This window comes from Uloborus diversus, chromosome 7 (assembly GCF_026930045.1).
Source record: "Uloborus diversus isolate 005 chromosome 7, Udiv.v.3.1, whole genome shotgun sequence".
Taxonomy (NCBI): domain Eukaryota; kingdom Metazoa; phylum Arthropoda; class Arachnida; order Araneae; family Uloboridae; genus Uloborus; species Uloborus diversus.
Genome location: NC_072737.1, coordinates 82,102,157 through 82,129,091, shown reverse-complemented (window position 1 = coordinate 82,129,091; position 26,935 = coordinate 82,102,157). Strand labels below are relative to the sequence as shown.

Genomic DNA, 26,935 nt, shown 5'->3' with positions numbered 1-26,935 from the left:
CATGAGTAACAAAATGTTTAATTTTTCAATCATTGTTAAACAAATCAAGACTATACTAATATAAAAATTAATAAACTTAATGAAATATTAATAACTCTAACCATTTTCATCAAGATAAAATCATTTGCAGCTCTTTCTTTTGCATGTAAAATAATGCATTTGGCAGCTTCAGAGCTAGTCAGGGTTGGCTTTCTGCTGGCAGAAACTGGTTATAACTGGTAAAAACTGGCAAAAGCTTAAAAGCATCTTTAATTACTTAAATGATTGCTAAATGATATTCGTTTAATTAAACTAAAAAATTAAACTTCATTTTATCATTTAAAAAATAAAATCCTATGCTAATGCTCTTGATTTAGTTCGAGAAGGGAACTTTTCAATTGCAGATGCTCGTAATGTTTGGATTAATCGAACAAAGGACGAAAAATCATATAGGTGCTCAGGAAAGAGGAGCGACATACAAAATTAAAAGGCATTTCTGATTTTCATTTTCTCACTTATATGCTTCATCTAAATTGTTTGTGATCGAAATTATCACGTGCTTCAAGAAGAAAGTGCCAGAATTTTACTTGCCATTATTAACATAGATTTTGTACTTAATGTAACAGCTTTGCAAAACAAATTGGCCCTATTTCTCGAAACTTATTTTTCCAGCTGAATTTCTCCCACTACCCCAGTTACTACATGGTGGACCAATTAAAAAAATATATACAATAGATGAAAGTTTCACGAACATTGCTTGTTCCTTCATGAATTGCCTGCTAGCTCTTCTGTTGCAGGAATATTCTAAAGTTTCTCATTTGTACATATTAGATTGAGAAACTGTTTAGATTTTAGAAACCACCTTTTCTAAGAAGCAACTGCAGAGTCCAAACAATGTAACATTTGATTTTAAATTGTGGTAAGATCGTAATTAAATTGTGCTTTGGTTAATAATTATTTTTTCCATGCACTTCCTATTGCATGTCAATAATTTAATTTTTTTTTCATTTTGTGAGTTTTTGCCGCAAATGTGGCAAAAAGTGGATTTTGCCATGCCGGTTTTAACCGGTTTCTACCAGTGGTTTTAACCGCCTCGGCAAAAACTTACCAACCCTGGAGCTAGTTGAGTCAGACTGTCCAATCTATCAAGGACCTTCATCAATATCAAGGGTGGATACAAGGGGGGAGTGATCGCCCCCTCCTTGAGCCGAGATGCAGCAACTCTCTTTAGGCATATGTAGTTCGAAAAACGTAATTTTAGACACAATCTTCAATAATGTTACAAAAGGAAAAAAAAGGCTCTCTCTCAGAATTTTTTCAGAAGTCTTGAAAATGTAATTGCTTCACATCTCTGAACACTTAAGTGGCAGGGATTGAAACTTTGCACAGGAAGTTTTTTGAAGTTATAAAAATTCAGTTTTTAATAATCTTAGATGACATACGATGGGTTTCGAAGGCTCACCCCTGGAAAGTTTTAAAAATAAAGTCAAAGAAGAGCAATTATAGGACACCTTTGATGACTTTTTTAAAAAAAAAGGAAGTTCCAACCTAATAAAAAAAACCTGAATTTAAGATGATCTTCCATGATGTTAGGGAGTCGGAGGTTTTGGAATTTATAAAAGGGTACGTATCTGAAATCAATCGCCTCCTCCTTGAATATTTTCTGGATCCGTCCTTGATCAATGTTTAATCGACATAAACATTTTTCCAATTTTAGCCATGACGTTGACTCCCTCAAAAAGTTATTAAGATTTTTGCTACGTTATAGGTTTGGTCAAAATTAATGAAATATGATACTTATGATGTCGAAGATTTTAATCGGTTCCAAAAGAATTAATGGTGGCTCCCTTCAGGGGCATTCCACGGTATTTTTGACATTTATGTAGAGTCTGTAACGTGACTTTTTTGCCATAACTTTTTAATTTACTGTTTGATTAGCATATTATTTTATTTTGATCTTTTCCTACCAACACACCAGCTCAAACTAAAATAATTTGCAAATCAAACGGTAAGTTGAAAAGTTATGGCAAAAAAAGGTCATGTTACGGACTCTACATAATGTCAAAAATACCTTGGAATGTCCCTTCACAAAATTGATGTCTCCCCTATTTTCATATTTTTTCCTGTGCCCCCCCCCCCCAATGTTTCTGTAGCCACCAAAGGGGCCACATGTCTCCCGTTGAGAAACCCCAATATAAGTCATAATTGAAATAATCAGTGATTGAAGTCAATTTATTTAGATCATTGACACTCTGTTAGCTATTTTAGTTGCTTTTTTGAAGCTAGTGTAGTGACCACTTTTTGGACATTTCTGAAAGCTGGTGGTAACTTTTTCCACTTTTTAAAAAAATATTAAGCTACTTATAGCCATGGGAAACCACAATACCACCAGATAAAGAAAGAACGAATCTTAGAATTAAAAGACACTTATTGTAACATAATTACATTAATTGTTTTTCTTTTGAAGTGGACACAGGAAAGCTTGTGCAGTGAGGATGGAGATTTTTAGGGGCTATTGTCATTACTCTGACCAGAAATTTTACTTTTTCCCCCTTTTTCTGTAAGCCGGATTATTGAATGTGCTTCACTTGGCAAGGCCGAACAAGGCCACAGGGTTCTAGTTTTATCCAGACAAAATTGATTTTGGCCATGCCACTGGTAAAAACTGGCCAAAACTGGATTTGACCACCATGGAAGTAGCCGAAACTGCATTGTATAAAACCACTCTAATATGTGTACGCATACAGTTTTGTTCGCATAATGTTACATATTTTAATGCATAATTAATAGAAATAGGATGTGTGTTTATCATAATTGAAATTATTTTTAAAACTGATTTATTGATTTAAATGCAATTTTTCAACATTAAAAATTGTTCACAACAGAGACAAAGGACATTGGTTTATTAGGAATATTAAACAGCCTGCAATATAAACGAATAGCTATTCTTTACAAAACTTGTAACACGTATTCAACGTTAAAAAATAAGTAATATGCTTTAATTAAATTTGAAATTAATTTTGTGCTATAAAACAAGTATATTTTGCTTTACTGTTCAAAACATATTTTAAAAAAATTATCAAATATATCTCCTGTAACTTACTTTTTGGAACATGCCATAATTTATTGCTTGCATACCAAGGGTGTAAAATTAAGTTTACTTAAATAATGAATAGTGACAAAACCACCTCTGGCCGAAACTCTTGCGACCCTGCCTGGCAACGAAGCTACTAAATAAATAAAAATTAAAATATTGCTTTCAGATTTTGCATAAAGCCGCAGGCATGTTGGACGAGCAGCCTTATGTTAGGTGAGATCAAGGTGGCTAGTATTTTTTAAATTTCTGTTATAATAATGTATTTTCGACTAAAAATAATACATAGGGTTTCAGAAGTGACTGACACATTTAAAAGATCAATAAAAACTAAACTCACAGCGATAGAAATGTACCATTTGTTGCATTTTGCTTGGGACAACAGTAAATTTTCTGACAGACAAAATAAAAATTAATTACAATGCTGCTCAACAGATGGCACTGACAGTATTTTAAAAGGTATGAAAGAAAACACAATCGGTAAGATCGCCAAAATGACCAGTATATTTGAAAAATCAATAAAAACTAAACGAGCAGCATTGATTTTTCAAATTTTCCGGTCAATTTGGCGATTTTACAGACTTTTCTTTCATACCTTTTAAAATACCGCCAGCGTCATCTGTCGAGGATCATTGTAACTAATTTTTACAAATTGTCCGTCTGAAAATTTATTGTTGTCCCAAGCATAATGCAACAAACAGTATATTTTCATCGCTATTTAGTTTTTATTGATTTTTCAAATATGTCGTTTTTGGAACACCCTGTAAGTATGGTAAGGTAGATTCACTTCTAATCATTCGAATTCTTATTTGATTAATGATTTGAAAAATATCTTGCTTGTTTTCTCACTCCATAAACATTTTCTACTGAGTTATGAAATGACTTTTAACATCCATATTCATTTAATGTATTTATTTAATAAATGTTGATAGGTGCTTCAGTTGGAAACGATTGTGCCTCTGCACCTGGTTGCAGCGTTTGTGGCTTTGCGAAAATATGCAGTCAATCACAAAAGTTATATGATCAAATCACATGTGATCCTTGTAATAATTTTTTTGAAGGCTTTGCAAAGTCACCAAAGCAGTATTTTTGTATTAAAAAGGGTAAGTACTCTGCTATTTCTATTTATGTTTTGATTATGTTAATATTAAAAATTAATGAAGATCGTTGTAATCTATTTTTAAAATTTTATAACTTTATTGTGTGTATTATGTTGTGTATTAGTTGCTAATGACTCAACAAATGGTTCCTAATCATGGTTTTTTTTTCTTTTTTCTTATTAGTATTTTAAAGTTCTTAAGTTATCTTCTGTACTTTTTTTAGGTAATTGCAATATTGACAGTTCTAAGGAAAATGTATCTAAAAGAGTTATTAATGCTAGATGTAAAGCATGCTGGTTGAAAGCTTGCATGGAGAAATTGACTGTGTCTACTTTATTAAGAGATCAATTGATTAAATATATTCCACGTCTAGATGCTCCTCCCCACAACCCATTACTAACAGGTATCATAATCTTTTTATTAGTATAACTCACAATTCATTAAAAGTCCAATAACAGAATTCTAAATTTTAATGTGGAGTCTTTAAAAAAAAAAAAAAAAAAAAAAAAAAAAAAAAAAAAAAAAAAACAACCTGCTTGAAAATTATTTTATTGCTTCATATTTTAGAGGTTGCTTCCTGTTTTTATAATGGGAACCCACATTTTTATATATTTTTTGTTTTTACTAACTTAATTTTCATTTGTTAAATCTTTTTATGTCACCGATATAAACTTTTGCTTTTAATGATGTTTTGGTTATTTGTATTGCTGAAGATAAAGAGAAATTGAAATAAATGGAAATTTGCAATATAATGCAGGGGTTTATTTTGGTATTGGGAAAAAAAAAAAAAAAAAAACTATTAGTTCTTCCTTATTCTTAAAACAAGAAGAATTAATCAGTAAAACTGAATACATTTTTACTCATGTTTTTATCATCTGTTTTTTTTTCATACAATAATTCTTTTTATCTCAGAATTTTTAGTTTGTGAAATCCAAGTTTCTTTGTATATTTGATGTTCTCTAAATATGAAGACAGGGTATTAGTCTTGTTAAATGCCTTATTTATGTGCATCTATTAATAAATAAATTTTGTGTAAGTGTACTAAATGTTGATTTTTTACATCTGATTCTGAGTTGACATTGCCCACAACCTGGTGTATCTCCAATGTTTTGCAGATAATGTTGCCTTCTTTCAAGAACCTATAACTTTTATGGATTTGGCAAGATCTGCTGAAGAAGATAAAACTGTTGGTAAAAATACTGGTGATTCCAAAATAGATCAGATCAATTTTGTCTCAAGTGTACCAAAACCATTTGATACTTTTTCAAATGCTGCTGATGACAAATCCAACAGTTGCATTACAGGCGAGCAGCATTCTTTTTCAAGTACAGATTGTTCAGGAAAAGATCTTCCTATCAAAAAAGAAACTTCATCCGAACTATCTAAATCTGCTTCATTTGATAATATTTCTACAAATTATATGACAGACTTCAATCAGAGAGCGATTGATGAAACTGATAAATTAATCGACTCAAGAAAATTATCTTCTGCAACAGACTCAAGTTCTCTTGTTACACCAATAAATGGAACTAATGTAACTGAAAAAAATGCTGCATCATCCAGTAAGTTATATGTTGCATTTGCTTGTAAATGTTTTGTGACTTTTTCCGTGTTATTTCTCTCGAGGTTTTTTTTTTATTAAATTATTTTTTGTACGTTTTGTCTTTCAATTTGGTTTCTGTTTAAAATTTTTTATATTTTAGAATTATGTGCATTATTTTATTGGAGTATTTAAAATCCGTAATGCATGCATTCATTGTTCAGAACATCCCCCAAAGCAGAATACTACTAAATTTGCGACGTACATCGCAGAACAGATGCCTGAGCTGCAGAACAATTCTGTTCAAATGTGAGAAGAAAACTCAAAACAAATTTTTTGCAGAAATTCTACAGATATCAGTGAAATTTCTGCAGAAACCTCGGTGCAGAAAATCTGTATAAAACGCGGCGCAGAAAATCTGCATAATCCATGGTGCAGAAAATCTGCAGAAACCTCTGTGCAGAAAATCTGCAGAAACCGCGGTGCAGAAAATCTGCAGAAAACGTGATGCAGAAAATCTGCAGAAACTGTGGTGCAGAAAATCTGTAGAAATGGCAGATTTTCTACAAATATCTTCCAACTCAAGATAACATTTTGCAGAAATTCTGCAGATTTCTTAAAATTAGAAGAAAATCTAATTCTTGCGAGTTACAATAATTTGACGGAAAGCTCGCGATGTTGAATTCGATAAGTCCTTTGTAGGATTTTCCCAATCGATCTTCATTCACTGCAATTTCCGCCACACACGTATGTTTTGGAAACATGCCAACATTGAAACACATTCATCGCCAGAAATTGCGTTATCTTGTTTGAGATTTCAATTCCTCTGCATCCAGAAAATGTTTCAATTATTTTCAAAGTTTTAAAGTGTTTTATTATGTGCAACCCAAACTCGACTCATTTTATTTGTTATTTCAGTAAATCAATTTCTTTATATAGTAACATTATTTTAATTGTTAATTATGCCATGTAAAATTAACCAAAAAAAATGTAGTTTGACACCTAGGTTCGGATTTTTATAAAATTTTGTGTCTTTACTCTTTCTATCCATTTTAGAAAGCATATAAACTATTTTTGGAGAATCTCAATCGGTTTAGGTTTGACACCTTGTTAAAGTTTTTTTTTTTATTTTTTAGTTTTCATGAGCAACTAATTTTCCAAATTCAGTGCTCTTTAATTAGTCATTTGGTTGAAAGCTGTGATGTTTCCGGAAATATCTTATTTCCAAAGAAATAAATAGCAACAGTCCAGTTAAAAAAAAAAAAAACCTACTATATGAAACAATTTTGATTTTTGGCACCCAATTTGTGGAAAATGTCACGTTTTTTCGCGTACAATGCTTAAAGTACTCGCAGAACAATTTTGGTCAAATGATTTTACGTTGCAGAACATCGTAAAACATTCTGCTTTGGGGAGAACATCTAAAAAATGAAAACGAGTATAGCTGAAAAATTTGTTTCAGAAAGTAATGCAAACACTCTAATGAGTAATTTTTATGAAATATATACACTCTGACAACAGAAAAGGGAGGATGTTTAAGTGATGTTGTTACTTAATGTCCTGTATAGGAATAATTTTCTCTTTTTTAATGAGTCATCATATCTGTATTTGAAAAATATGAAGTTTTCAATCTATGCTAATAAAAGTAAATGATGCGAAAAAATGTATTGGCTGGGGGGGGGGGGGGCTAGGATAGACAGTCATTTACAAAGTTGCCAATGCGCCTGATTTTGGTGGAAATCTGCTTTTCCACTAATCTCCTGCGTAATAGTATCCCCCCCCCCCATTTTTTGTCATTCTTCGCAAATCCTGTGTTTTTATTTAATTTAGCCCAATGTTTTGATATTTAAGTTAAAGTTTTGTCAACTAATCTTCTGGTTCATTTTGAAACTGAATAACTTTCATTAACTTCAGAAAATCTAATATTTTAATGTGATTTTCATGTAATTTTTATCGCTAAAAAATTTTTTTTTCTTCAAAGAAGTTTAACGTTAAACATACTTTTACAAAAATAACATATTATGCATGAGAATTAAAATATTTTTGCATTCTTTAAATAAGTCAATTGCTTTGGAAGTTTATTTAGTATATGCTACCTTAAAACCAACTCCAGGCAAAATGACTTTTGTGGACTTTTCTGAAATGATTGGCACTTTTTAATGCCTACTCCTCTGCAAAAAGATAGAAACATGCATGCATACATTTGTTTTACTTTTACCAAAATTTTAAAGAACCATCGTTGTAATTGTGTAGTTTTGAGCCTGTATCAATAATTGTTTTTATTTTCAATACAATATTATTATTTTTTGGTTCGAAACTTTGACTATATTAACGAGAAAATTGTGTGTATTCACTTTTTTCTTAGATAGTTGATCATGCAATTCCTATTTATATTATAAATATTTGTTTTAACTCTTGTTATTATTTAATGGGTTACTTTAAAAATTCTTTCAATATTGAAGTTGCTTGTGTGGAATTTTTTTGTATGATGTTTTTTTATTGAAGCCATATTGTGTATTATATTTGAAATATGATAGATATGAAACATTAGAGAGTTTCAAAGCTATCCTTCAAGTCATGTGTTGGCAGCCTATGGCTTGTGCAGGCTTCATATGGCCCACATTTTATGTCAACACCATAGACTAATAATAAGAGTAGACAGAGCTTTCCCAGACTTGCTGATGAAAAAATTGGTTCATGGATACATCATGTGACTGGTGGAAGGCTTGGCGAAAACTTTGGCAGCATGGTTGCTAGACGGCAGGATTATCTACAGTTTTGGCACTTGACATGTATTTTAAGACTTAATGTGTTTTTGTTATAATTTTTTTTCCAGGTGCAGAGATGATTGAACTGTTTTTCTTTTATTTATGCATTATTTTGACATTAGTAATTAGTTTTTGATCACAGTTTTCAGTAATACTTATTTCATTCGGAATTGCTACGTCAGCGTTGGCGTAAACGTTTTGCGTTAACGCAAAAATGTACTAATCGGTATCTTAAATTGAAATTGTAGGTAAAAATCTTAGTTTGCCGATTCTTTTTGGGCTCTTGCATTTTTAATTGCTCAGAGAGTTATTAAAATTGAATAAAGAAAATGCACAATACTATCTAAACGAAAAACTCACTATATTAACAAAATATTTACAACTTAGAATAACAAATTTACAAATCGGACTCCACAAAAGATCATTCTTCCGTGTTCCATCAATTCTATTTATTTTATTTCTCGCTCGCGTTGATCGTCTGCTACGATCAACGCCCGCTGTTGCTAGGATATCCACCAGTCACATGGTTTGGTTTATGAGCAGCAAAAGGGTTGCCATAGCTCGGTCTACTCTTATTATTAGTCTATGGTCGACACAGACTACTGATGAAAAAAGGGAAAAGTGCTCTATGAAAACATAATGAAACAAAAAGGCATGTTTTTTAGTATAGAAAAATATCTTATTTCAGTCTATAAATGAAGTTAATTATTATTTTTCAAGTAAGTACTTGTCTCTAAATGTAGTTTAACTGAGTAATTGAACAGCTCTTATCTATTTTTCTTTTTAATACTCGTGTTTCAAAGCTAAACTTATTCCTGAAGAAAAAAGAAAAATCTGCTCTTGTTAAATCTGCTAAGTTTCTGCAATCTTGTTGGAAATTTTTATGCTTTATTTGTTTGCTTTATGAATGTTTTGTTTATCAGCTATAAAATCTTTTTATTTCTTCATGCAATAGCATTTTTTTAAAAAACAATGTTATTTCTTCCCATTTAAATTTGCAATTAATAGATTTATAAATAGACTATTTTGTTCTGTGATATGCACTTAAATGATACATTCAAATTCAAGACCTGATAATTGTAAGGGCACGTGGGCAAATGCCCAGAGCTCTGTTAAAAGGTGCCCCCAATTTTTTTATTTTTTTATAGCCTTGTTTTTGACTTGTGATAAAAAGTTAAGAAATCTGAATAACATTAGGATGCCTTTATCGCAGTCCCCCCCCCCCCCCCCCCCGCAGAAAGCTGCCGACGGGCGACATTGTCGCAGAATGAGAGTTTGTGCAGAAAGATTTTGCATTAAGGTGAGAAAAAAGGGAAAGGGAAAAAAGAGTCAGCAATAGAACCGTTCTCCAGAACAATATCAAAGGATAGCTGTTTCATGGTAAAAATTTTAACTCTACTACACATTAAGAAAAAGGCCCAATTTTCTGCGAAAAATAAAATAATTGCTACATTTTACAAAAAAAAAAATACTTTGGCGAGCTCCAAAGCGAGCGATTATTGCTGACTGTGATGTTTTGCAACATCGGAGGTCGAGAGATAGGGCATGGATAAAAACTAGTTCTAACCAGTACTTCTCCCCACGCAGAGCGATTTTAAAGCAACTTTGTGTTGATAAAAAAAAAGTGGTTTCGCATTGGCTTCGCAACGCACATGTTTGTGTGAAAGACTTGTGCCGACTTTTTCAAACTTTTTCCCACCTCTGTTGAAAAATTAATTTAAGTCCTTAAAAAATAGCTATTTTGCGGTGTAGTAGTTTGCAATAATAGAAAATAGATGGAATACTTGATAAATTGTGTGGTATTTTGGGCTGACCAATCGTTATTCAGATAGAGTGCTTATATGAATGAAAATCTTTTCTCTTTGCAGGAGTTATAGATTTTTTTCTAAATGCATATTCTAATTAAATTCTTTTTGCTTCAAATTGAAATTTTGCTTAAAAAATTGTGCTTCAGTTTTTTAATAAAATCCTATTTTCTTCTGAGGGTGGTTGAGTTTTCGATTTGTTCTGACTAAAATGTGTTTAATTAAATTTATTTTCATTTGGGGAAGGGGAGGGGGATACTTTGTTTATAATATTGTGTATTTCATATATTAAGTTTTTTTTTAATGGGAGGGTAGCCTTTATTTATCAATTTCTTCCCCCAAAATCACACCCATGTTTTTCCTTTTGGGGGGAGCGGAATACTTTGTTATAATTGTGTAATGCATGTTTCAATTTAGTTTTTTTTTAATGGGAGGAGGAGGAGTGATCCTTATTTATGTTTTCAATTCATATGCATGATTTAGTTTTAGTTTTTTTTTCTTTGAGGAAGGGTTCCCCCCCCTCCCCCCAACTGTAATGCATATTTTAATTAAAAATTATTTTTTCTTCGGATCTTATTTCTATGAATATTGAATAGATGTTGCATCTGTATTTTTCTGGTATTAAGAACTACAAGACTGAAAACTTAAATATGAGAGTGGCATCTCTGTTTAAGCAATCACCTCCTGCTATAACATAATAATTTACATTAGCATTACATAAATTAGTATAATAATTTACATAGCTTTTGGTTATATTTGATTTTTTTCTCCACTTACCAATTGCTGTTACCATGGTGTTAATATTTTTAATCATATAGATTTAGCTCAAGGTCCCTTTTTTTTCTCTAGCGAAAACTGAAAATCTGTTGGAAGTCCTGATACTAAGCTTTAATGCTTTTCATTTTTGTATAAATGAATTTACTTAAACAAGAAATTGTGCTCAATTTGTTAATAAATAAATTAATTTTTCACTTATGAAATGAATTGTACTTAAGTTTGTCCATTAGTTCACTTTTCACTTCACAAAGCATTCTAGCAGAAAAAAATTAGGTCCAGAAAATTTGTTGCAGAAAGTAAAATAAAATTCTGCCACAGGGATCGCAGCAATATTACTTTTCTTAGCATTTTTGTAAAGAAGTAAGTGTTTGATTAGAAAAAGGAGAAATTTATTTTCTGGTCATTAGATAAATGCTTTGTTGTTTTACTAGTGTATTAGCACATATTGCCCAGATATATTTGCATGACATTTTTATAATTTGATTTTGTAATACACTCGAGTCCTGACTAACGCGAGGGATGCATTCCAAGACCTCTTGCGTAAGTCGAAATTTCCCGTTGTGGAAAAGAGTATGAGTACAATTTTTTATAAACATACCCAGAAAAAATGTCTGCCCCTGGCCCCATGCTGTCATATTCAAGCCAGGGATACATTAATCATTTGTTAAACCCCATCTGGCACAGATCTCTTTCCCATTTTATAGTGGTCCCCCACATTTGCAAAAGAATACTAGTGTAGTAAAATGTTTTGTATTGGGACTATGTTTTTGAACTGCACAAAAGAAGTGATAATAAAATTTACAGCCTTGTTCAAAAATAAATGATAATTTTAATTTAAATGAATAAAATTAAGTCAACTAAATAATTAGCAAATTGCTTAGCTCATTTTCATTTAAATTGTAAATCAATAAAATTGAGATACTGTCTTAAAGGTGTACTAGTCAAAAAAATAATTTAATTGTGTTTTATTTAAATATATTTACTCTGATATATTTAATTGTAATGCTTTGAATATGTTGAATTCTGATTTAATCATTTTTTTAGAGTTTAACGATGCAGTGATGTGAAAAACTAATGCTTGCATTTGTTTTCCATCCTTGCTTGATTACCACCTTTTACTACAAAGAAAACTAATCCTGAAATAATTTACTGACATTTCAAAGTTTTCTTAATTATTCTAAAGTAAATTTTGAGATTTTAATTGGAAGTATCTGATGTGATTTTAAACTGTTTCTGTTTAATATTTGTAATTAACATTACTAAAATCTTAACATCCTGTAGTTGGTGTCAATGAAGCAGTTGAAGATGTTACTGTCCAAGAGGAGGCAAAACAAAAAGGACCAAGGATAAAGCATGTTTGTAGGAGAGCGGCTGTTGTTCTAGGTTTGCCAAGAGCAACTTTTTCAGATGTTGGAGACACAAAAGAGCCGTTTTTCTTAAGTGCACTTCCTGAGGAAGAAAAACAGAAAATATTGGAAACGGTTCCACAGGATGAAAAGCCAAAAGCCATCGAATGCTCAACTGGTATGTTGTATATCTTTTACTTTCAATTATATTTGTATTTGTGGATAATTTTCCATGGAGCAAATAAATACAAGACAGAACACATTTTTAAAATTTAGCAACTTTATTTAGTTATTTGTCTAACTACCAAACGGCACGACCTTGAGGGTCACAGAACTGGACATAATTCTGGAATTAGGCCAATTTCGCACTAGATATAAACCCAGGTAAAGCGGTTTGACTGCATAGGTCCTAGTTCGGCCGCAACGAGGGTACAAAATTGCTAATTGAGTCAGAAAAGCATTATTTTTCATTTGAAATTAAGCTTTTTTTTTTTGCCCTTTTCTTGCACTCACTTTACAGTTGAGCCAACTGAATACATTCACAACATTGAATACCCCCCTCCTCTACTTTGTACTGGCAAGAGATGCCGATTGTGTTGGGAGGGCAAATGCTATGCATAAGTTTCAAATTCCAATAATAATGCCATTGGAATTCTGGAGTCCTGGAAATCAATCTGGTTCAGGTGGCAAAAACTTGAGGGTCAGATCTGGATAAACTTTTGGACTGATGTCAATTCATGCTAGAAATGAGCCTATGGAAAATAGTTTGAGTACATAGGCTCTAGTTCGGCTGCAAGGACGGTCTAAACTGCTTGTTTGACTCCAGAACAGTAACAGCATTTTCTTTGGAATTTCTTTGGTATGATTTTTGCTGTCCTAGTCTATTTCGCGTCTTTTTTTAGTACTATTTCATACAGTAAAGAACCTTTTATCCGGGAACCAAAAAACCAGAAAATCGGCAACTTTTTTCCGATTTTTCCTGCCATTTTTTAAAAATAAGCATTTTTGGCAATTTTCGAAAAATTAAGCATTTTTTTTAATACAAAAAAGAATATGAATAATTTCTTAATAAACACCATATTACCCAAGTATATCTCGGGAAAATGTTTGCGAACACCAACTTCAAGTGGTTATCCTTTATGCTGAGCAAAATTTCCGCAATATTTTCTTGATAAAAAGTACCATTAGTAACTCTGAAATTTTTGTCTTTTATGCTAACTGAAAGCTAAAGAAATGAATATTGTCGCATTAATTTCTAAATAATTCTAATCTAATGCAGTATTTTATTGAATGGCCTATAATTTAAGGTGTTTAGCGTAAGTGACGTCGCGAAAGTGCAGGAAACGCCGAAAACCAAATTCGCGAATTTTCCAGATAGTTAGTTGATCGTGAAATCTAGAAATCCATTAAATGCAAGAATAATAAGGCTGCAAGAACTCATGAATCAAATTTCTGTTGATATTAACGAAATGCAAAAGCATTAGTTATCAATAACTAACATAATCGCAAACACAAAACCTTTACAAAAAAAAAAAAAAACGCAATTATGAAGGCGAATTCTGTTTTACACTATAGTAGAAAAATCGCACGTTTGGGTTTAAAAACTTATTTTTTACCCTTCCCTTCAATTTCTTTCTTTTTAAAAGATTGAAAAGTGGTGGATTTTTTTTTCTTTTCCAAACAGAATGTGATGGTCTCAGGTATTATTAATAACTTAAGTTTTTTGGTGTTTAAATTATTCTTTCACTATTAGTTTTTTAATATTTCGATATTTAAAAGCATTTCTGAACTGTTTTCTTCTTATTTTAATATGCATAACTATTTATTAAAGATTTACAAAGAATCGGCCAATAGAGCTTTTTAGCGATCCAGAAAACCGGGAAATTCAGATATCCGGGATAGCGAGGTTCCCGAACTTCCCGGATAATTGGTTCTCTACTGTATTATGAATGTATTCAGATGAGCGATACTTCATTGAGTAGTTAGAAAAGGGTAAAAAAGTTTTTTGAAAGGAAAAACCATTGCTTTTCTGGAGCTAAACTAGCAACTTTGGACCTATATTGTTGCCGAACTAGGGCCTATGTAGTCAAACTGCTTTACCTGGGTTCATACCTAACGTGAATTAACCCAAAACTAGAATTTCATCCAGATACGTAACCCTCAAGGTCTTGCCGTTTGGTAGTTTGATTACACTATACAGTGTACATTCGATACCCTGTACTTCGATATCTTGAAAAACATGATATGACGGAAAATTATTTTCCCCCTTCATTTTGCGTATTTATCTAATGTTATTTTTCAGTCAAAGGGTTTTTTTAATCAAAACCTTCTTATGTCAAATATTTTTCGAAGTCAAATATATTTTTTCCAGAAAAGCCACAGTTTATTGTCTTGAAGCAACACAAGAAATGTTTCCAAAAATGTCTCACACCCTTCATTATTTTTCTCAGGGGCAGAGGTAGGAGTTGGCCTAAAATTCCTAAAATTTCAAATTTTTCCTAAAATTCCAAAAATTTTGAGTTTTGTCCTCAAATTCATAAAATGTTCATTATTTTGTTCCCTACTTGCAAGAAAAATAAAATTCAACCAAAAAATGAAACTTTTCATAATGATGTGCCTCTATTTTAGAATAAAATAAACTTTGGAGACCCTAAGAAATTTTCTCTAAAAAAGAAAGAGAGAAGCCTATGCTGCTGCTTTTTTGCTCTAAAAAAGGGAGGGGGGAGGATGCAGTTAATCAAAACACATGCTCAGTAGAAAGCTGTTTGTTATAAGTAACTCTTGCGGTCATTCCTCTTCTGCAAGAAAATATGTAAAAATAAAAAAAACAGCTAGGCAGCAAATGTTGCAGAAAAAGAGTTAAGGGAATGAAATAGGATCTGATATTTTTGTTTTTTTCCCCCTTTGAAAAGAAATGAAAAATATATGAACCGGGGGGGGGGGGGGGGGGGAATAGTCCCTCCTTTGAAATTGAAGTTCTGTGGCAGAGAGATTGGGGAGGGGGGGGGGTAGGTATCATAGCTTATTGCAATAAAATAAATTCAATATGTTGAGTTAGAACCCAAATATTAACACTTAATTCAAAAAAATTATTTCAAGCAAAATTTGAGTCGGTTGTCCCCAGGTGGGAAGTAATATTTATTTTTATAGTGCTGTGGTAACAATTTTTGGAAACTCGATGAGGGTAGGCCAATCCTAGTGGGATTTTGCTTTTTAAAATGCTCTCTAGCAAATGAATAATACATATAATCAAAGAAATTGGTTGCAAACAATATGTTATAAATGGATAAAGCTTTCTCTGTTGTATGTAGTTGGGGGGAGGGGGGACGAGTTGTGATTTCCTGAGCATTTTCCAATTATGAAAAAAAAGGTAAAGGATGAAGGGGGGAAAACTCTATGACAAGTCGGGGGTTTTATGCGGAGGAGAGGTTTAGTGAATGTCTCTTTCACAAGACCACTAGTACTTGAGTAAAAATGGTAGGTAAACAGATGATAGATCTTTCAATAATAAGTTTAAGTACGTCATTTTAATTGACTTTTATTCTTGAATGTCTGTTTGAGTGGAATCTTGTGGATTGATTACCTGATGAGCTAGAGACTTGAAATTTTTTAATTAAGAATGGGATGACTGTGAGAGTAGGAAGAAGTCTTTTTTTTTTCTTTTTATAACTGAACAGTTTTCATCAGATCTTGACCAAATTTGCTTCTGAGGTTCTTGAGTACCCACAGAAAATCATACTCATAGGGGTTTTATAAGTTTCATGATGCTCAAATTTCAATTTACAAGCAATAAATACAATTGCATAAAAAAACACCTGTGCAAAGAAAATGCTGTTATTTTTTATATGTAACAAAATAACCTATTTTATTAGCCTATTTTATTTTGGATGGAAGTAAACAAAGTTGTCATCACTAAATTTGAGTTTGGCTAGGCTAAATTTGTGCGCTATACTTTCTCGCATAGTGTAAGTCAAACATTGACCATTTTTCCAGATTTTTTTTCTTCTTTTCAAAAAATATTTAATTGAAACCTAACTTTAAATTTTTAAATACTAAAGAATATTCTAAAGTATTATGTTTAGGTATTTAAAATTGTTTTTTTTAACAGACTATCAGTGCTAGATCCTGTTAATTGTCCCCCCCCCCCTCCAAAAAAAAAAAAAAAAAAAAAATCCAGTGGTAACCATGCATTCAGAATAGTTCACAAGAAATTTTAGTGATATCTCTTCTTTTTAACTCACACTAGTTATACTGGATGCCATTAATGGAATCTGAATGCTCAATGCATCTTTACTTTTTTATCTTGTGCATTAGTTTTTTTTAATTGTAATTTGTGGAAATCAAGTGTGTTTTGTAAATGTGTTATTTTTAAATTACCATTGACTTTGCTACTGGCTGCATCAGTTTTGTATTTTTGTTTTTAAAATAGAATTTCTGAAAATTAAGTATTATTAGCATAATATTTCATTTACTAGGTCGGCAATATCGCATTTTTAATTTTTAATTACAGAAGCTAAACCTGCTGTCAGTGTGAACAAGACCCCTAAGCAGCAAGGGAAGAAAAAACTTCACAAAGATGTCAAAGTTAAAAACAGAGTTCATTTAGACTTGTTGAAGAAGTCTTCTCTGCTCATTCAAAAGGAACAGAAGAGGAGGAAATTATTAATGAAGAAGTCAATGAAACACTTGCATAAACATTCATTCAAAAAATCTTTGAAACTTAGCAGAAGAAGTGAGTTAAAAAAAACTTTAAAGTTTTCTTACAAAAGTGCAGTGAAAACTTCAGTAAAGAGTGAACCAAAAGTCGTACCCAAACGCCCTGCAAAAGTCATAAAATGTAGGAAGGTTCGTTGTAAACAATGTGAAGGATGTCTTGCTGAAGATTGTGGGCAGTGTGCATATTGTTTGTAAGTTGCTGTTATCATTATTAGTATTGTTGTTCTTGATGTTTTGTTGTTATTAGTATTGTTATTGTTTTGTCTTACTCGGACAATTATAATTCTTGCTTTGTTAATAGAATTTTTAGTTTCTATTTCTATACATTTTTGAATTATTTTCTGACACAGTTAGAAATACATTAAAGTAATGCAAATACAATTAGAAAAAAAAAAAAAAAAAAAGATTAACATGCAAATAACTAAATAAAGTTCAAAAATTTCCAGTTTTCCTTAAAGAATGAATTTAAAAATACTCTAGGAAGCTTTGTTTTTTCCTGCCTCAGACAGGGGGAGGCTTGCAGTGCAGGCTGTAAGTTGACAAAAACAAACTATGCGCACAGGTTAACACTTCTTGTTTTATCCATACTAAAACTTCAGCACACCTTACTCGCCTTTAAGATAAACAAAAAGTAAAATAAATAACTATGAAAATGAAAGTTCTGCAAAAGGGCAATGGAGGTGGTAGGAAAAGTAAGCTTCTGGAATTTTAAGGACACTCAGCTCACTCCCTTACAATCAATTCCTTTACCTGGAGCCATTCCATTTTGAATCGGGGAGACAGCTTCAAGAAATGTGAAATGACCGTCGCAATTTTTAAATTGTAGTAGGTACAACTAATTGACCTATAAAATGTTAAATCCCCCCCCCCCTATTTCAGCTGTTTGAAATTCAATATAAAATTAACATATTCAGACAAACACATTAACAAAACACCTATTTTGGAAAGGCTGCAATTTTGAAAGTATTTAACCATATTGAATTTTTTCTCTCATTGAGCAACTTTATTTCTGTATTTTATTTAACATAATATTTGAAATCTTTCTGGCTTTATTGATTAAAAAAATAAATAGTGATTTTAAAGCACATGCTTAATAAAACTGTTGATAATGTGTGTTTAAATGTTTTTGTTCATTATATTTATTTATAAATACTTTAAATCATTAAACCTTATAAACATTAAACATTTTCCTGTAAAAAGCAGTTAAATCAAGATTGGTTATAAATTATTTAGTTACTTAGCCCACATGATTTTTTTTTTTTTTTTTTTTTTTTTTTTTTTAACCATTAAACTTTGCTACAGAATTTAAAGCAAATGTCTGAGCGGAGAATGTTTAACAATTTGATTTAGTTGCTTTTAATTATATTTACTTGCATTTTTTTTCCACTAAAAGTTACAAAATGTTTTGTATATGTTGCCGGGAATATTTTAAAAATATCCTTATACATAATGTTTTAAAAACCAACTGAAATGTTCCTTTTATTTGTATCATGAATAACTGCTTTATTTTTTTATTTTAAACCTTGAATTAATCATTTTGTGAAATAAAGAAGTTAATTAACTCAAAATTATGATTACTTTATGAAATATTTCTTTTTCAGAGATAAGAAGAAATTTGGTGGTCCAAACCTCATTAAACAAGCATGCATGTAAGTTTTTTTCCCCTCACATTTCCTGACATTCAGTTTCCAGAATATCTACTTGCATTTAGCAAAGAGTTGACCATGGGTTCTCATATTCCATGTGGTTTAGTGTTAAGGCCATTTAGACTGCCTTTTACACTGACTATAAGAGGTTAATACTGAGGCCAGGGATTTACTGGGTTTCTGGTCTGGATCAACAAATCAGAACTGTCTTCAGGGTCCTATCCAACTGGTTAAACCACAAATAGTGGTAGGTACGATGGACCCTGGAGTAAAAAGGAAAAAAGGTAGGTCATGAACCAAGGTTCATGCTGAAAGGTAAGGAGTTGCTCCAGTAAAGTATGCTTACTGTCTAACTATCGGGGAAACTAAAATAATGAAGATTAGTCAGGGAAATTTATTTTTCTCTAGTGGCAGTCAGGTGAACTTTCCTAACTAAAAAAACTCAATTTGAAAAGATATGCTTTCCTTTTTTTGTCCTTTCAGAAAATTGCATACAAATTCTTTTAAAATCAGGTATGTGAATCTGCTGCTTTTCCGTGGAGTTTCCACTTTTTTCCCACTTGGAAGTAGGCCTTTGTTGTGAGTTTTGGTTTTACCCGATTTCCACTTGATTTATTATTTAAATTCGAATTTATCTTCCATCATGATTTTTATCAATTTTCTGCAATTTTGTGATGATGAAGAATGTATCATGTAGTGATTGCAATACCGGAATACCGAATACCAGGGGTGCAGAAAATGTTTTTAACACCAACATTTCCCCGAATCTGTATGAAAATTTCCCCAAAATTTTACAATATGCTATATGCTTCAGATAAAAATTCATTCCTATTACTATAGGTAGAGATAGTTTTGGGGGAAAAAAAGCAATTGCATCTTTAAAACTAATAGAATGAACTAGTAGCCTTAGAACTCGGTATCTAAAAAGCAAATTAAGTAAATGCATGTAAGTTTTAATTAAAATATCATATCTACATTTATTTTAAATGTAAATTATTATCCAACAAATAGTTGATGAAAATATCAAGAGTGGTGATGCAAAAGAAAATGCATTCAAAAGACACTTGCCGAAAAAAAAATTGGACTTTTCTTTTTTTTAAAATCGAATTTGCAAAATTTTCCCCAGATGGTTCAAATTTCCCCCGATCCTAGATCGCCGGATCGGACATGTTCTGCACCCGTGTCAAATACCAGTATTTCAAGCTATTTTGTAGTTTCGTGATACCGGTATTTGTTGAGATAAAATTTCGGTATTAATGGAAAAAAATAAATAGCTTCAATTAAAGACTTTTCAATATTTTTATTTCAAATGTACATTTCTTTTTTCCATGCTACATTGCCAAAGTCAATTCATTGATGTTAAAACTTGGCTTGAAAAGCAGGAACTAATAAAATATCATTGAATAAAAATAGCGAAAAGATTATAAAATGATTTTTCCAAGGCGATATGGTGAGATAAATCGCATTTTCTTGCTCTTATGCGCACCATGTTATCATTTTTTTTCATTTCCCTGATTTCTCACTTTCCCTTTTGTGAAAATTAATTTCAAGTTCAATTTTGAACGTATTTATCCTATGAATAATTTATTCCAACCATCAATTGCAGTAATATTTTAGGATACTTTGTTTTAAATATTTATCTTAGATGTACTGAATTTTGACAAAAGCTTTTCTTGTTAAAGTGACAAATGGTAATTTGTTGGTTTGTTGTCCTGTCTCGCTATTTTACTTTATACTTGGCAAGATAATGTTTAGAAACTATATAGCACCTTGAAAACTTACATAAAGGTGAGGCATAATCAAATGGAACATATTATCAGGTCTTTACACAGTTAAAATTGTAAAGCATTTTGAAAAGAAAACAAAAACGAATAAAACAAACTAACAATCAAATTTAGTTAAGTTGACCATAAAGCTCGAGCCATAGGGCTAATAAAAAGTAAACACAAGCCTAACCTGATCAAAAAGAAATCGTTGTAGATGACGTTAATATTGGGAAAATATCGTCTCTCAAAGAGAAATTATAACTAGTTATGAATTGAAGGAAAAAAACTAATAATAATGCTATACACAATGCAAAAGAAACACACAAATACCAAAGAATTTTTCCAAAATTAACATGCAAGAAATCGAAATTATATGAAGATGATGAATTACATTCAGGCAATTAGAGGAGGTCTATCGTGCATTGTTAACAGTGCCATCGACCAGCATGGATTAACCCCTTGAGGACCAGCGCATGGAAAACGAAGCGCTGCTACGGGACCGAACGTTCCGAAATGGAACGCCGCCATCGGCCCGAGCATTTACAGCAGTTAAGCCTAACTGAACAAAAATATTCATATAAAATCAGCATTTCAAAATAATGACTTGAAATTTTAAATTTGCTTAAACAATGTACTACTGATTACTAATTATTAATATAAAGACTATTACATTATTAGAAAGGAGTGAAACAAGTAGAATACTAAAACTTTAACTATGTGCACAAAGATAAATAATATGTGCACAAAAACAAAGTTAGAGTTAGACATCGTGAGTGTGCAATCAAAGAAAAAGAAATGTAGCAAAAAAATATGTTCCTTATGTAATTTTAATTAAAACAACTTAGGTCAACGAATTTAAACTAGTTAAATTCCCACGCAACAAGTCTCAAAATTGCTTCATAATTCTCTCGAAAACATTCCCTTTCACTCACTTCGCTAATCATTTTTATTGCAATGTTCCAGTCTCCAAATAAAAAAGAATAAATAAAGAAGAACAATATCAGAAAAGATTCAAAAATAATCATAAACTTCAGTGCCGCTTGAAATCATTCCTGTACTCTCATCGAACGGGAATCCCAAAAGTCTGGAACACATACGCAAAAATATTTTAACCTTCCTCCCCCTCCCCCATAATTTATTCAGCTAGATGTTTATCTCTTTCAATTACTCGCAACAAAAAAAGAGAAGCAAAGATATAAACAAGAGCAATTGAGACCTCATAAATCGTATGCGCAGAGCAGTGATTCACTGTTGTTTACATAACAAAAAAAAATCTATCCCATTGAGAGGTCCAAATAAGAAACTAAAGCGTGTAGATGAAGGTCAAATACCATGTGACTGGAATATGATCAAAGTTATAGCCATTTAGCGCCATCTATTATCGTTCAAATATTCAATTCAATCGTTCCATTTCGAGAAAGCGTATATGTGACGCTGGGACGTCAGTGTCGATCAGAGCGCGAAGCGAATACGTGTCGCTGGGCTGATAAGAGAGGAATTGTTGCGTAGCGTCCGCGTGACGCTGGGTGCGAACGGGTTAAGAAAGAGTATTTTCTACTGCAGGATATTTAAGCACGAAAATGAGTTCCAGGTTTAGAGGCAATTTAATAGATTCATTGTGTTTCTTACTATTATTGATTTTTTTATTATGACATTTGTTCCTTCATTTTATATTTGTTCATAAAACGTTTTCACAAATAATACAATTTTTGCTCAAAACTATGAAATATTGCAACAAAACAATACATTTACAATAATTTTTTGAGAAATTTCTAATACCGGTATTAATACTGGTATTCCAATATCATGTTTTAAAAATACCGAATACCAGTATTGCAATTTTGGTCCGGTATTGCAATTCCTAGTGTCATGGAAGCAAAATCCTCCAGTTTTTCAAACAGTGGCAGCTTCCAAATATGATTGTAAAAATTTAAAAAAAAATACAACCTTATCAAAATAGAACATTTTTCAAAATATTTTTTAAACTTAAATTTCATTTTACATTTTGTGTACCAACTTAAATGTTATGCACTACTTGTACGAATTCCTCATTTTAGCTATTAATTACGATTTTGTGCGCTAATATAGATTTTTTTATGCATTTAAGAATCCAATTACTTCCACTTGTGTAAGTTGTCTCAGTTGTTTTTATCTACAATGCAATTCTATCGCTTAGATATTAATAGTAACCCTCCCCATTTTTTTCTATTAATTAAAAAATGAATGAGACTCTTGGTTTTATCTCTTCTTATCATCATTCTTTTTCTCAGAGTTTATAAGAAAATTCTAGGTAACTTTGCTTCTGAAAGATCCATGTTTCAAAAAAATTAGTTGCCAAGTTATTTTTTAAGTCAACCAGGTGATCTGATACCTGGGATTTGTTGGATCCTAGTTATTGACAACATATTTTTTTTAAAAATCTTCATTGCAAGTGTAAAATTAAAAGACAGGAATTAATTTTAATGAATTCCTTTTCATTTCTTGAAAACAGGTTCTTATGTTTAGGATTTAAAATTTCTGATAGGCCATTACAGTTGTCAAAAGCTTTCATTTAAAAAATGGCGTGTACTCTGAGAACGTAGCTATGTAAATTTTGTAGATTTAGTGTCATTACGTATTACTTATAGTTAGTTGCGTTTTTATATCTTAAAAGTGTAAATTTTGCCTAATAATTAGATTGAAGTATTCTTCTAATCAATGTTTTACCTTGTTTGATATTAGAAAAATATCATGATCAGTGCTAATTTATATTGAAAGTATATTTTATGCTTGTTCATAATTTTGAAGTTATTTCAAATATAGTGTGCGCTTATAATATTAATAACATTAAAAAAGAAAAAAAAGCAATGAATGACTTGCTTTCAGGTTTCGAAGATGCCTAAGGCCTGTAGCCCCTGCCTCAGAACGTAGGAGTACCAAAACTCCCCAGACTGAAAATATTGACAAAAGTAAGCCATTTGGTGGGCATTCTAGCTTTGGAGGCGATGGTCCGTCTGGAATCGGCACTTCTTTAACTTCATCATCTAGCTCTCCATCAAGTCCTGATGGCAGCAGTTGTGGTTCAAGCTGTAGTTCATCATCAACTACATCTAGTTCTGGAAGCTCTGGAAGTAGCAGTTCAAGTTCTAGTGGGAGCAGTAGCAGCACTAGTTCAACCAGTAGCAGTGACAATGTTACAGTGCCTGATGGAGATGTGATGGGTGATTCTTGTGCTGCTGTACCTTTTATGCACAGTATTGACTCAGAATCGGTCATTTTGCAAGAATCTGAATGCATAGATAATAATGTAGTTACAAATCCCCTTTTTCCTGATTCGGTTTATGATGAAAATGATTTTTCTTCTGATTTGGATGAAGCACTGTTGGAAGAATTTGCTATTAGTCATGCCGAAGATATTGGTTCTGTTGAAAATGAATCTGTATATCGTGAAAATGATGACACAATTCTATATGAAGAAACTTCTAGCATAATTGAATTAAAAAATGCAAGTTTTGCTCCCTCTCTGATGTACAGTGCATCTCTTGATGAGAGCCAGAGTAACGTTTCTACATCTACTTATACCGGATCTAAGAACCAAAACTCAAAACAAAGTGGAAGTGGCTATAAAAAATCCTTTTACAATAAAGATCAAGTAAGAAATTTCATTATTTTTTTAAAAAATTTGTTTTTAAAAATTATTACTGCTATTTCTAGGATTTTTAAATGTGTTTGAACGTATATAGTATGTCTCATGCTTTTTAAAACAAAATTAAGGACCAATATGGATCTGCTGGTTCAGGAGGTCAAGATAGTAATGAAGAAGATGACGATGATGAAGAAGATGATTTTCAGAAAAAACACTTCATATATGCTGATTATTGGGTAAGTATTTCCAGGTTTGGTTTCTTTCTTGTCAATGTATACAAGAACTTAAAACTGTTCTCAAATGATAATCTATTTGCTGCAGTAATGATCTTTTTGCAGGATAGCTGTTAAAAGTAGCTAAGGTTTATTATATAAATGAAACTTTTTTAGGGGAAAATTAAATGCGGGTGTGAAAAATTTTTCCCAAGCTTAAAAGTTTCTCAAAATTTAAAATTTTTGCCCAAAATTTCCTCAAAACTGTACTTGCATTGTATTGAAAGTCATTATTTAGAGTAACATTTACTGTGCAATGAGTTACAACATAGATGTGTTCGATGTGCCTAATCAATGTCAGTTGCCAAATTCTTCAATCCAAAAAGCCTATTTGTAGAAATTAAGATGCTCCTTAACTGCTTAAAAAATAAGCAAAAACAAAAATCACTTTTATAAGTATTCAATTCTTCAAAACTGAAATGTCCTTGCGTGATTGAATAAAATAACTGCTCATTGAAAAGGAAAGATTTTTTGTGCAAAAATTTCCTCCTGAATGCAAACGTGAATATATTAAGCACCTCTGATTAACTGTTACATCAATCTTTGGAACAAGTGATGAAAATTCTTGTGTGTGTTATTCAGGCATGAGATTCTTACTCCGATTCCGCGATTTTTCCCTTTTTTTTTGGAAAATTTCCTCTTATTTTTTTTTTATTTTTTATTTTTTTTTGTTTTGTTTTTGTTTTTGCTGATATTTTTTCTCCAAATTCTTCCCAGTGTTTGTGGGATCTGTCCAAACTAATCCTTTTTTTTAAACCTGTAAACGTTTACAAACTGTTATAAGTGTTAAAATAACTTCATATATGTTAATGTGTTCATGAATCGAAAAGTTGAAGTCTCATTTTCTTAAAATTTCCTTAAAAACTATCATTCTACTGAAATATCATTTAGAAATAATTAAAAACATTCACATTTTACATTAAAATGATTTAATAGAATCAAACTTTTTTTTTATCTTTTAATTATGTACATAGTCATTATTATTTTTATGCTGCTTGAAAATGTATGCTAGGATTTTCAAATTTTTGTTTTTTCAAAATCCACATCTCTATGTTATGAGAAAATGTTTTTGTATAGTTCAAATTTAGTTTTCCTTTGATGCCTAACTTTTTTTTTTAGTTTCAGTTAGGTATTTTTGAAAAGCTAATTTGACTTGAATGATTTTCTTTGTTTTGAGTCAGATATTTCTTTATTTTGTATATTCTTTTTAGGAAAACTATGATTTTGACAAAATTTCCTGCCAAGGTTTTGCTCTTATATCATCTCAACAAATACCACTTCAGTGTGTATGTTACTTATGTGGTAGTGCTGGGGAAGAAAAGGTTTGTTTTTTTCAAGATTATTTTCTGTTTTTAAAGCTGTTTAAAACATTCAATTGTTGTTGTAATTGTAATTACTTTTTGCTTTGTTTTACTTTCTGTTTTGCTGAAATGTTATTACACATGTTAATAGCTCATGTTTAAATTTTGCTTTATTTAACTATTTAATTATTCTTTTCTTAGTTGATATTTTGTGTTCTATGCTGTGAACCATACCATACGTTTTGTCTATCAGAAGATGATGTACCTCATGAGGAAAATATTGAAAACTGGTGTTGTAAAAGATGTCAGTGCTGTGCCGTGTGTGGTCTAAAGAATAATGTACGTATGAATAATAATAATAAAAAATAACTATTATTAAAATTTGATCATTCTATGTTAATTCCCTTAGATCATGCAGCCTACAAAGTAATTTAAACAAAGTTTCAAATTCACAAATTTGCAATAAGTAATAAACATGTGTTTCAAGTTTGTTTATTGTTTCCTTTCGTTGCTTTTGTCAGACATCTTTTTATATATGTTTCACACTTTTTTCACGGAAAAAAGAGATCCTTGTGACCCTGAATTACAAATCTGCAATTTCTTCCAATTTTCTGCATTTACAATATTATATTTATTTTTATTTCTTAGTTCAAAGGTATGTATTTAATTTACTTAGGCTGGCTATGTTTATTGTGTTTCTGATGAAATTTTAATGATAATTAAGTACTCACATGAAATTTTCCTTCCTTGCATGCAGACCCAGATAACATAAAAGAATGTACAAATCAGAAAATTTTCAAAGTTTGTAGACAATTTTGATGTGTTTTTTTTGGCAAGAGACATTTTGGTTGTCAATTTTGAGGTTCCCCCAATTTAAATTTCTGAAAAATTATTGTGAATATAATTGAAAAACTATGTTAGTAGCTTAGTGGTACTAAACTTGCTTTCAACTTCTCATTTTTGCTGTTTGCAGCAATATAGGACTTAGGAGAAACACAACTTTATTTTTTAAAGATGTAAAACAAAATTGTAAATTTCATCTAGATCTATCTCTTTGATTAAATTTTATAACATCTCAAGGATTTGTCCGGGATTTTTCACAGGGTCCCTTTTTTGTGAAAAATCGAATGATTTTGAAAAATCAAATATTTTTTTACATGGTGGTTTGTCCCAAGTGACACCTTTCAGGGGGGGGGTGAC

At 31.3% G+C, this 26,935-nt stretch overlaps 1 protein-coding gene across 1 annotated transcript in view; it reads left to right on the top strand.

The window, feature by feature from the left end:
- Window positions 1-26,935, top strand: part of LOC129226762 (uncharacterized) — a 160,966-nt gene that overhangs the window by 19,013 nt on the left and 115,018 nt on the right. Inside the window, exons 3-10 of the mRNA XM_054861391.1 lie at window positions 4,006-4,176; window positions 4,397-4,576; window positions 5,289-5,735; window positions 12,345-12,587; window positions 16,920-17,316; window positions 23,403-24,168; window positions 24,291-24,398; window positions 26,384-26,390. Coding sequence (XP_054717366.1) covers window positions 4,006-4,176; window positions 4,397-4,576; window positions 5,289-5,735; window positions 12,345-12,587; window positions 16,920-17,316; window positions 23,403-24,168; window positions 24,291-24,398; window positions 26,384-26,390 — 2,319 coding nt within the window. The remainder of the gene's footprint in view (window positions 1-4,005; window positions 4,177-4,396; window positions 4,577-5,288; window positions 5,736-12,344; window positions 12,588-16,919; window positions 17,317-23,402; window positions 24,169-24,290; window positions 24,399-26,383; window positions 26,391-26,935) is intronic.